The 12,464-nt window shown below is 40.4% G+C and overlaps 1 protein-coding gene across 2 annotated transcripts in view; it reads right to left on the bottom strand.

The window, feature by feature from the left end:
* The window catches only part of gabrr2a (gamma-aminobutyric acid type A receptor subunit rho2a), a 33,976-nt gene extending 27,382 nt beyond the window's left edge, over positions 1 to 6,594 (bottom strand). The window contains exons 1-2 of one of the 2 annotated variants that reach the window (XM_041060285.1): positions 6,453 to 6,594; positions 3,736 to 3,842 (exon numbers count right to left, since the gene is read on the bottom strand). In XM_041060285.1, the coding sequence (XP_040916219.1) occupies positions 3,736 to 3,842; positions 6,453 to 6,574 (229 nt within the window). In that variant the 5' untranslated portion in view covers positions 6,575 to 6,594. Of the gene's footprint in view, positions 1 to 3,735; positions 3,847 to 6,452 lie in introns of both variants that reach the window. The other variant, XM_041060284.1, reaches the window with a different exon arrangement.
* Positions 6,595 to 12,464: the final 5,870 nt, after the last annotated feature.

Here is a 12,464-nt window from a genome sequence, read left to right as displayed (position 1 = left end):
ATTATGACAAATGTATTTCCTGACAGTTAAAAGAGAGGATGTAATGAATAGAATTCATAGACTCTGGATCCATCTGAGTTCAGCTTCACTATGGACACAGATTTGTCTATGGACGATACTTTACAGCGGGACCAATCCATGTTTGGCCTGTTGATGAATATGATAAGCTCATACCCCATTGGTTTCCTCTTTTTGAGGAAAGTTGGCAGTGGCATATCTAATAACAAGCCAGGGCTCATATATGCAATGTGTATTGGAGACAACTTCCAGCGCACCCTTGCACAGGCTGTGGAACAGGTTGCAATTCACTGTGCATTAAGATCAGAACTTTGCCTTCGCCCACAGTCCCACACAGTTACAGGCAACTTGCTCTGTACAAAAACATTCCAAAGTTTATCTAAGGCTAATCTGAGGTTTCAGCAGTTTGAATGAATCAAGTCATGTTCATGTTCCAAAGTTATTCTTTTTTGTAACAAACTTCCCTCTTTTCGCATTCGAGGTTTCTTCCTGTTAAAAGGGAGTCGCCTTAAGTTCTTGCTCTGGGGTCGGGCTGTAGGTCTCTGTAAAGCACCTTGAGACAATTTTGATTGTGGAAGGCGCTATATAAATAAAATTGAACTGAATTGAATCTCCCTGGACAGTGTTTCACTGCTGAGCTGCGTAGAGTAACGCAAAAAGACAATTTCAGACTAAAAAACTTTGGACCATGTCCAATTGATTTCTCTAAATCAAACTGCATTATTATCACCAGATAAACTTTGGACTGAATGAATTTGGAATGAAATTAGGACTGTGGATTTTCAGACCTGTTTCAATGTTCTTGTAGGTACCTGAGTATTTTTTTTAAGACAGGCTTAAAAAGTCATAAACCTGTCCTTCAGGGTCTGCATTGATATCTTCAGTGACCTGGGAGAGAGGCACCTTTTCAAAGGCAGCCATAAGCACAAGTGCCTTCTAGTGTGTCTTCTAGGTGGGTCTTGCAGAAAGAACTTAACTCTGGGACAACCACACCATCCGACCCGTGCATCAATCTCATTAATTAAGCAATTTGGAATTTCTTTTCGTTCTTGAATTTTATTTGGTGACAGTTCTGAAAGTAAGCTAGCCAACTAACATGACGTTACCACAACATTTCACAATTGTGTACATTTTGTCAGATTACTGGAATTGGCTGGCCTGGCCTGGCATGTTTGCGTTGTGGGTTTTTGCAGCGCATGTGTTGTCCAATGGATGAAGATGTTTTCTTAATTTGATTGTGTTTTATCTATTTGCATGCATTTTTTTTAAGCTGCAGTGCATTGAGCTCTCTGGGCCACCGTAGGATGTAGGTGTATCTTAGGTTTCCACATATCTGCGTGAAAACTCAGTTGAGTTTTGAGCCGATCCTACAAGTTTCTTTTGATTGCTCAAAAGAGACATAGGAGGCACACACTTCTAAGCACATAAACAAAGACCTAGCCTTGAGCGACTTTCTGAAGTATTCCAGTGATAAAATACTACCATATTTAAAATTTAATCCATGCCTTGAAAAGATATCAAGACATGCTGTTTGAATGTGAGTGTATAAAACATCCTGTGAACTGTGGTCTTTAGATCACACACACGGAACGACACCAGTGGGATGTTTTAAAAGCTTTATAACTTGGGGAACAACTTCTTAATACTTGAGCATCTGCTGCACTGAGAAATTCATCTTAAAAACCCAGAATAGGAGATTAGTGACATTGTCAGCTTGAACAAAAGCTTTAGATCTAGCTTTTCTTGTGATTGAGTAGAACAACAACAAAAAAAACAACAACATGTCTGTTCCAATGCAGACCCAACTTGGTGATGGAGCAGGACTAATGTGGCGGGTGTAGGCTAGAGACGCTTCATGCTTTGAGACGATTCCAGGAAGAGTGATGGATACTTTAAATTGGTATAACATCAAAGAGCCTTACATATCAGGAGTTCTGGGCACCAAAGACCAATCAATTATGAGACATGAGGGCAGAAGCAAGTGCTGACACGCAATTGGTTTTTCAAGCTTGAGGGAGGACAGGTGACATGCAGTCAGCTCCACCAAATACTTCCTCCTCTCCATCATCCCCGTCTTCATGCAGGTTGCTTTTAGGTCCACATCATCCAACACAAGGTTAAAAGTGCAACCAATTTTAAATATGAAGGTCGGTTTACTGGTCACAAGGACTACAATGTAGCCTGTGAGTATAATGTCTAGTATACTTTGTCCAGTATGAGAAAATAACAATGTCATAATAATGCCATATTATTATGCATGAAGTTCTGTGCAAAAGTCTTAGGCACTTTGGATGATTAGATCCCTAAACCTTCAGGGAGGCTGATTAGCTGATTACCCCAAAATTCATTCTGCCGAAGGACAACAAGCCCAACCTTCCAGCCAGAGTCATAAAGGATTATCTCCAGTTAGGGTTAGAAGAACAAGGAGTCCTGCATCAGGTGGTCTGACCCCCACAGGCTCCTGATCTCCACATCATCATGGACACAGAAGACACTGAGACAACCTAAATCCACAGAACAGCTGTGGCAAGTTCTCTAAGAGGCTCAGAACAACCTACCTGCTAGGTAACTTGAAAAGCTGTGCAGCAATCCTGTCTCCTAGAAATTACATTTATTTACAACAAAACCCGACAGCAAATATATTCTGTAGGAAATGTAATCACTGGAGGCAACATCTGGCAAATTACAAAACATATTTTCTGCTGCAGTTTATATAAAAGTGATATCTAGGAGGCAGGGTTGTATGCGCAAGCATACCTAAGTGAATTGGTGCTGTTTTAAAGGCAAAGGGCGGTCATGCGGAATATCAATGGTGTCATTTTAATTTTTGTTGTGTTTATGTTATTTTACAATGTTAAAAAAAAAAGGTCACTGTTCTCTGGTGCACAAACCGTGTAAAGAAACACCTCAAATAAATCAGAGGCATTTCTGTACTGACCCTTCCTGTTATTTATTGGCCAACATATCCACAAGTTAATATGGGTTAATACATTAAAAACCAATACATGCACTGGTTATATCCACTGCAATGCAAAAAGGGACTGTGAAGAGATTCAGAAGATCGGTAAATTTCTACATCGGCGAGCAGAGGACTGCTGTATTAATCACACCCCAGCCTTGGCCAAAGACATTATGCCCATCCAGTTGTCTGTGCGTCGGTCTATCCCTTTCTCATGAATGCCATTGAGGGTATTTCTCTAAATTTGGTAGAACCGTTTAGAACCGTTTCCACACAAATGTCTAAAATAATAAATTGTGACATTTTATATTCAAAAGGTCAAAGGTCAGCTTCACTGTGAATTCGTAATGTTCTGCAAAAACACCATATTTTGTATTCGGTGAAATACTGAATTGGTGATGCTGACCTTGGGTGCCCACCTTAAAACTGGGGTGATAATACAGTTTCTTTGCAGAAACATCCACACTGGAAGCACTGTCTACGGTCACAGCTACAACTTTGAGTTCTATCAGAATCTGCAGTTACGCATACATACAGTAGACATACACCAGAACAAGAACAACAAAGCTCACCAAAATCAAATCAGTGTTATTTGTATATCCCTACTGCAGGCAGTAATTCAAAGTCTGCTTGCTATCTTTTTTTTTTGGAGCTACACATCTTTCATCCGTGTATGTCTGTGATCCGTAATAAATGCCTCCATGTGTAGAAAAGTTAAATAATGCATTTAAAATGTCCGGAGAGCGCTCCACACCTACCTCCAAACGCCGGCCTCATGGTGAAGTCATGATCATCTACTTTGAGCAGGTGCTCTGTCTTCATTTTGCGAGACTTGGTCACATCCGGAGGCTTCTTTGCCATAGAGCTAGAGGAAGATAACAGAGGAGAGTTGACTGAAAGACTTTGGATTTAAATTGATAAAAGAAAAAAAAAAAGCAATGAACTGACACTGGAGAGTACTGATTCTATCCGCTGAGACAACTGAGAACAAGAACTGCAGAAGCTGATCATTTGTATACAACCTTCCCCTTTTCTCATGTTCTGTGTTCAAGCGCATCAGCGATTCTCATAACATCTGCCTTCCAAATTTCCAAAAAGACCACACCAGATCATCGTAGAGAAAGTGTAAAATGTATTTTAGAAACGTTGCGATCAAACCCCCCCCCCCCCCCCCCTCCACCCCTCCACTGCAGACATGCCACTTCTAAAACTGTACTTGTGTCCTTGGTTGAAGAGAATGCCATGCTGTGATAACTGTTAGAGGTATAGTGTGTGTTTGTGTGTGTGTAACAGTGAGGCTGTTTAGACCACATGCTGGTTTAAATCACCTCTGAGGACAGATGGACATGACATGGTGAGGCCCCCGGCAAAACTATACCGTACAGATATATATATGAAGAGGTAGATGTGTTGCCCTCCCTGGCCCCCACCCTCCTGCTATCCTCTTGATTCGGGGTTTTCTATATGTTGTGCATCAGACTCATCTTGTGAGAATGACTTACGTTTATATGTTTGGGATTAGGGTTTTTTTTTTTTTTTTTTTCCCAAATTAGTCTGAGTGAGTCACTGTTGCACTCTCAGCCCGAGCACCAAAGTGTGGAGGTCTTGATTTGCATCTTAATCTTTTCATCTGCCATACATTATGGATTACAGTTGGTGTTTCATCTGAAACTGAATTATCATTTTGATTCATGTTTACCAGTCTCCAAGCTGCTCTCTGTAAGACTTGTTTTGTTGTGATTAGTTTGCAAAAGACTTTTTTCTCTTGGCTAATGACGGGATTCGACTCATGAGACCCTTCTTGTGTGTGTTATTATAAAGCTTGCAAAACGTGCGAGTGATAACTGCGTCTGATCGGACAGAGCTGAGGTTAAGGTTTGCTTAGGTTCACAAACAAATCAGTATCGGCAGAAAAAAGGACACACATAGTGATGTCTTGTGTAAAAGTCCATGCAACTAATCTGCACCAGCAAATACTATGGTAGGAACCATAATGCCTCCAGGAGGCATCATCCCAACCTTTTCGATGGTCTTATTTTAAACACTCCCAGCATCATTGTTCGCACAGTTTACAGTGACTGGAGACACCGTGTCCCTTGACTCCAGTGTCAAGTTGTGCATTTCGTACACTCGTACCCTCCCCCTTGAGACTCTGGTGTGGTGGGGCCTCTTTTGTCAGCACAATGTCATTAGGAGGAAAAAAAAAACAGCAAACACTACGTCCTCCTTTGCTCATGTCAAAATCTAAATTCACATGACCACTAGATGGCTTTGCCCCTTTGGCGGGGGGGGGGGGGGGGGAATAATGGTTCAAATCCTCCAAACTAAACAACCAAAGAGGTTAAGTAGTCACTGCCTTCCAAACACATCAGCCTTTTCTGATCTGCTTTCTGGTCTGTGCTTCCTAAGCACACGACTGTGTAGAAATAAAAGAAGAAAAAAAAGGATTGTGGCCATAGGTAAAAGTCCTCCACCCTGGCCTCCGCCCTAAACAGTGTCGAGGCTCTATATCAACATCATGCTGCTTCCACGTTTGCTCCTGACAGACACCAGTCATAATTCACACAGCCACTAGAGGTCTTTGTCTGGTAAGTATGAACGCTGGTTGTTTTAGGGCATTTGAACAAATGAGTGATCCTGCTGTTGGAGACCGCGCTCTCCAACAGTAAGTCAAAGAGTCTCTCTGGCCCCACAACTCCACCTGAAGAGGAGGTTGGAGACTCGCAGGCAGATTCACCACCATCAGCATGTAAATATTTGTGGGTGAACATTTTGGCAGAGCACTTTTCACTGATTGAGCTGCAGCCCATTTAAAACACGGGTACATGCTGTTTTAATTTGTTTCAATTTAACCTTTCATAGATTTTTTTTTAATGATTTGAACTCTGTGCAAACTGATTCAGTACATATGTTAATAATGTTGTTGTTATGTATTACCATACACAACTGTTGCAAGACCCCACAAACCCAACCATCTCCCCTCGACCACACCTCATTTATGCAGTGCACAAAGTTCAGACTTGAATAGAGCCAGTTTGCAAAAAGCATCATTTTACAGTTAGATTTTTTTTTCATAAAAAAAATTTAAATAGATTTTGATTTAGAGAAAAATTTGTCCATAAAAAAGTAGTTATATTTCAAAATTGACCCAAAGGATTTACACCATTTTCATATAAACATACATTTCAGTCAACTCTTTTTCACTTCGCTATCTTTTGGTAATTATTATATTTTTATTAGGGAAATTTCTAAATAATCTAAAAATAATATGACAAATGCTCCACTCCCCTCGCGCGCCTTAAACCCATCCTTTCACAGACCCCTGTTGAGAATGTCATTTATCAGGACTTACACAGTACCTGCCCGGAAAATTTTGTGACCATGACATTTCAATTAAAAATGTCATTTTCATCTGTTTTCTACTGGGTGTGTGCGCACACACATACATACATACATACACATACACTCCACTTACGTGCCATGCTTTTGGGTCTCCACGGTACCAGTCCATCTCCGTACCCGGTGGCCGTGCTTACGGCATTCACCGGTAACGACCAGACATAGAAGTAAAATCAGAGGCTTGGTCAAATAAGGCATCTTGAAGGCGCAAATCCACAGGTGAGTCCCTTGAAAGCCCCTTTCCGTCGGTTCATTCCAGCAGGGCTCAGCCGGCAGCGCATGGTTTCTCAGCAGAGGATGGACGCGTCCTCGGTCATGGCATCAGACTCTCCGCCACGCGAGGCTGCAGGAGAGGAACTTGTGTGTATGCGATCCTATACACTGTCTGCACTTATCCCCCTCACGAGGGAGTGTGTGTGTGTGTGTGTGTGTGTGTGAGAGAGAGAGAGAGAGAGAGAGAGAGAGGCTGAACATCTGTAGCCTGCTCCAAGGGAAAATACACACACACACACACATATACACATACGCACACACAGGGATTATTTGCAGCCTGGCATGACACAACAAGAGAGGCAGATTATTCCTCCCTCTTGTAAATAAAACCCCCATCATAGGAATCACGTTTCACTCAACTCAGGGACATGGAGGAGCAGTTTAAATGCAACCCCCCCCCATTTTCACTTCATGCAGGGCCAGAGCCAGCATTTCGGGGGTCACGGGCAAAATCCTCAGTCGCCACACGCAACTGATGCTTTATGGTGGCTGCTTTTGGTTTGAGTCCCAGTTCCCTCTTGACAGAATGTCAAAGCGTCCTTGAGCAGTATACGCTGAAGTCCAACTTATAACGCCTTACATGGCAGCTCCACCAACGCGATTGTGAAAAAAGCATAAGGATCTGTGGATGAATGGCTCCGCAAAGATTCCACTCACGATGAAGTCAGTATGTATCATCTGAAAAGCAATGAAATATTTTCGAGTGTTTCTGCAGGACATTCATTTTTTTCTTTAAAAATTAATACATTTCTTAGGAATCATTGAAAAGCTGACAGTAGTTTGTATTTTTCATGTTCAAGGTAAATTCAAGGTATGGGTCTGTCTCTCAATACTTTAAAACTCCCCTATACTGTTTGTGGCTCTGAGTCACAAACCCATCAGTTCCTACAGAACATTGATGGCTGTAAGTCTTTAAAACACCTCACAAATATAAGGTTTAGTTAAAAAAAAGAAAAGAAAAAACAGTGATTTCCTTAAACAGCTGGCCACTTAAGCTTCTAACAAATGTGATGCTAACAGGAGGAAACACTGAGGATCTGGCGAGCACAGATGCTGATCCAGGCATCAGTATCACCTATCAAAATCTGATCCCATATTTTCTCCACCTTCTGCCTGCTAGTGTTGCAGCACTGCTCTCCTTCATGACAGCCTTCAGCGCAGCATTTGCACATCAGTAACTGTGAAAAACCATTGGCTTGCGTGGGTGATTGACTTTGTTCATGGGTCGGCAAAACACACACACTTTGCAAGGCTCCCCTTGTTGTGCTGGAGAAGTTTAAATAAAGTTTAAAATGTTTCAAACCTTCTTTAACTTAGTCTTTATGCACAGTTAGCCTTGATACAGTTCAGTTCGTCAGGAAGGACACAAATAAATATGAAGGCAGAAACTTTATTTAATAAAAAAATTTGGCAGTGACCCTGTTGATTAAAGAGATGAACAGAGATAGAGCTCCATGAATAGCAGCCAGTCTGAGATCCCCCTGAGGGAGGCCTCCTGGGCCACACTGCTCACCACTGCAGCCACACAACGTACGTGAAATGTGCATCTGAGGTACGACTCAAGCGTGTGAACACAGCTCCCCGCAAAAACAGACAGGGAAAACATATGTTGACAGTCATACTGACATCATGCTAGCAACATTACTATACAACAATATTACAACAATAACTTTAATGTTATTAAAGAAGAAATTGGAGGCTATTTGTGCAATATGCTGTCGTAGCAGAAACCCAGTGCAGGCTGTGTCTGTCTAAACTAAATATAAATAAAAAGAAATCAAACATGTTATCTGTTACTGATGTCCGTTAAGCCGTAGCAGTTCAGCGAGGTAGCTGTTACACACAGGTGAGCTAAGCTGTGACGTCCAGGCAGGGCCCTTGACTCAGGTTTTTACTTAACATAATTAAATTGAACCAAAGGAATTATTCTGGGTTGAGCTAGACCTTTAATTATCTTATGAATGAAAAATTATAAAAGGATCAAATTAAAAAATAAACAGAAAAAAAAAAATCCAAAATAACAATGACTGGGGACATGGTTTTCATGGGAGATGAATGTCTTTCCTTTCCCATAATGGGAGATAAAAGCCACTGAATAGTTATATATAAAAGCAATTAAAGAAAATAAAGGCAAGGAAATAACTGGGTGTGAAAGAAGTGATTGTGAGTGACAGTAAGCATGAATTACCGTCATCAGACTCACCAGAAATAAGTTTGTTGCGTCATAGGGCAGCGAGGATATGTAAGAGATAATATATGAAGAAAGTGCTTCAGAGGACCAGCGGCCCAGCTGCTGCAAGGAGGCTGAGCGCATGCCTTGCACTGCTGCTGAGATATTTGCCCCATTGCTAGTGTGGTGGCCAGAGTATGGAGGTTTGCATCTTTTAAGCACTGCAGTGAGATGGGAACAAAACCAGGGTTTGGACATTAGTTTCAAAGATGGTTGAATAATAGATGAGAGGATGGTGTGATGAGAGGTTTCAGCTGAAAAAAGTTTAGCATGGACTTACATGGACAGGATTGTGACTGAACCTCGGTGTGTTAGAGGAAGAGACACTAGAAACCAGTTTCCAAGGAGTTTCCAGTGATATCTAAAAACCAAACCTACATAACAACATAAACCCCTGATTGCCTAAAGACAGAAAATTCCATCACTTATGGCCATTTCTTGGATTAAATCTCTACTCTCAGAAAACACAGTAGATACTATATTTATGACATAGCTCTGTGACAGCAGCAGCTTCAACCCACATCGTTTTATGGAATATTTTTAATCCATGCTAAATGAATTCTGATTTGTTTTTATCTCCTAACCATGAAATTATGACGACTAGCTCTTTTTAGCCATCAACTACGGTTACAGATCTTAAGCATACATTTTTAGACGCTTGTTCTTACGTCATGAACCAAAAAATAAATAAATATTAAATCAACCAAATAAGTCCAAATACCACAGTTTTGTGAACATGAAAGTAGCAAGGAAATAAAATTATGATTGAATTACACATTTAACAAAATAAGGAAACTCTGTTTCTGCTGGGTTACATACACACTGACACGTTGCCGTACACTTTATATAAATTATACACAAGAATCGTTTAACTGCTTAACTCATGCTGAAGATACAAAATTTATAGGATAAATGTTGTAATATCCTATTGATATTCTACTATTCAGCAATCAGCCAACGGCAGTAATTCCTCTACCATTCCCTCAAAATCAGTTTCTTTATCTATATGGACATTAATGTTGAAAACTTTATTTAATTCATAAAAGATTCAGCCAGTGAAAAATTTCTAGTATTAAAGCTTTCTGTTATTTTTTTTAATATATTTTAGCAAATATTAATTTATTTTATATTCACCTTTCATTTGAACACTCAGCACATATTTAATCGTTTAATTTCCCATGTACACAACACACGCTCACACCGCCCAGATGGCAGTGCAGCAGAAGCTCCACACGCAGCCAGGGATGCACATGCTTCCCAGTGTTAATGACTCACCTAACAATCACTGACTCAACATCCGATTCCCTTCATCACCCACTCGCCCAGCACCCACTGTGAAGCTTCCGGGAAACGCAGCTTATCCTGGCTTTCCCCTGCCAAATGCCAGGCAGCTCCCTCTCAATCAGCCACTGCATGATCGGGCTTGTTGCCAAGGCTGCCATGGGATGGAGTCAATTATGTAAAAAAAAAAAAAAAAAAAAAAAAAAATTAATAATAATTTTGGACTGGCATCTCCATATTAAAATGGGATGAACCATTTAGGTTAATTTAGCTGCAAAACTCCCAGTGCCTACTGCAGCCGCTCTATTGCTGTTTAATAGGGTTTGTCATGGCTAACTGCTGGGCTGAACAAAGGCTCTGTACAAGGAGCACTGCACATGTTGCTTGGCAATGTAAGATTCACATTCAAATATGAATAATAGTATAATTCAGATAGGATATGCAAAAGCCTTTGACATACAAATACAATTACATACCCTCTTTTATCTTTAATAAAAAAAAGGATAGCTAAAAAAAAAATGATCTGAGCATGCACAATACAGTTTATCAAAAATGATTTTTTTCTATCTAAGGCCTTGATAGAAGTTGTCTTGTAGCATAGCTTCTTGTCCCCTTTTTAGATCAATACAAATTTCAGAGAAATTCCATTCAGGTTTCAGGGTTCACAGCAGCACTGAGTCAGTTGTGAGTCGTGGCCTGAGGTAGAAGGAGATGAGTTATACAGCTCCTGGTACAATCATGTGCAAGTTCTACAGCTCTTTGAGTGATTCTGTAGAAAGTTTGAAGTGAATAACTTTTGTGGTATTTTTGTTTCGGGTGATCGGAACCTGCTGATTTGACCCCTCAGACTACGACCTCTTCCACAAGATGAAGAAGGAGCTCAGTGGTTGGGCATTGTCACAGTGACGATGACGTCATTGCTCCTTAGCACATAAACTTATCACTCACCCCTTATACATAAATTCATTGTTTCAGACCCGCTGAAGAGAGTTTAAATATAGACTGTCACACTTTTTTTTTCTTATTACTAACAATTGCTGACTCACATTTCTCTATGTGAGTCACTTTTGTAAAACTCCTCACAGAGTTCTCTTTATTGCCACACAGCTCACAACACAACACTTAATCTCTCATCCAAAATGTACACTAATACAACCAAAACACTTCATCCATATTTCAAAATCACATCCTGTAGCAGAACACTGACACTAACAGCTGTCCTCCAACGAGAAAACTTCCCGAACACACTGACCTAAAAAAAAATCATACTCGCAACAGGTAAAGTTACAGCATGTACCACTGTTGACTTTGAGGTAGCTTTTATTTACTTATTTACTGTGGTTATTTGGTATAAACCAAAATTCTGTTTGAAAAAAGCCATTTGTTTATTATTTATTGTGCTGCCTTACATTACGCGTCAGAGAAATATGCTTCAGGAGTGCACACAATGAAACTAAAGTCATTCCAGAAATGCAATCCGAACCTATACAAATACATATTCACATATTCACTATACATTCATGTATAAAATAGCTCCAGATATAGAAACACATCACTGCTAGTCAACCCTGTCTTCTGCATTTGTCCTCAAATTCATGCCTCATCACATCATGTTGATTCTTGCCATTGTGTCAGAGAGGGGGACCTGATCACAATTTATTTATTTATTTATTTTTTACCTCCAGGAGAAGAAGAATTCCTCAGCGGGGCTGAGGAATGAAGAGTAAGTTGGAAGGAAAAGTGGAAATCTCTCTGTGAGATTGGGAGAGAATGGTGAAAATGCCAAATCATCCCGCACAAATTTAAATTTCCCCTCTGGATTCAGTCTCACTTGACCCCCTTTTTCCTCACTGGGCAGAAGTCTTTCGTAGAGGTCGTCAGTTCCAATTAGGGGTTTATGCAACTTCATTTCATTTCTTTTTTTTTTTTTTTTTTTTTGCAGAAATGGCCTGTAAATATCAGAGTTTTTTGGTGGTGGATGAATCAGAGTCAGAAAACAGTTCATGAATTTTGAAAGATGGGGGATTTGATGTATTTCCTATCAAAGCAACGAAAAGTCATCCACAGTTTAGAACCCACTGACTGCTGTTGCTGACTGTGTGAAGAGTTTTGAAAAAGCAAACTGAGTACACAGAAGTGTGAGTTAGTAATATTCGCAACTGTAACTGGCAGACCTGTATAACTGCATCTGCTACACCATTAGCTTAGTAAAGTAAAAGTCACTGGTTGCAACTTGTGGTACGAAAGAAGCTTGAAAGGATCACTGAGATGGAAATGATATCATTTCCTGTCACCTTCACTTTC

This window comes from Toxotes jaculatrix, chromosome 17 (genome assembly GCF_017976425.1).
Source record: "Toxotes jaculatrix isolate fToxJac2 chromosome 17, fToxJac2.pri, whole genome shotgun sequence".
Taxonomy (NCBI): domain Eukaryota; kingdom Metazoa; phylum Chordata; class Actinopteri; family Toxotidae; genus Toxotes; species Toxotes jaculatrix.
Note: the sequence above shows the minus strand (reverse complement) of the source record. Positions and strands in the feature narration are given on the sequence as shown.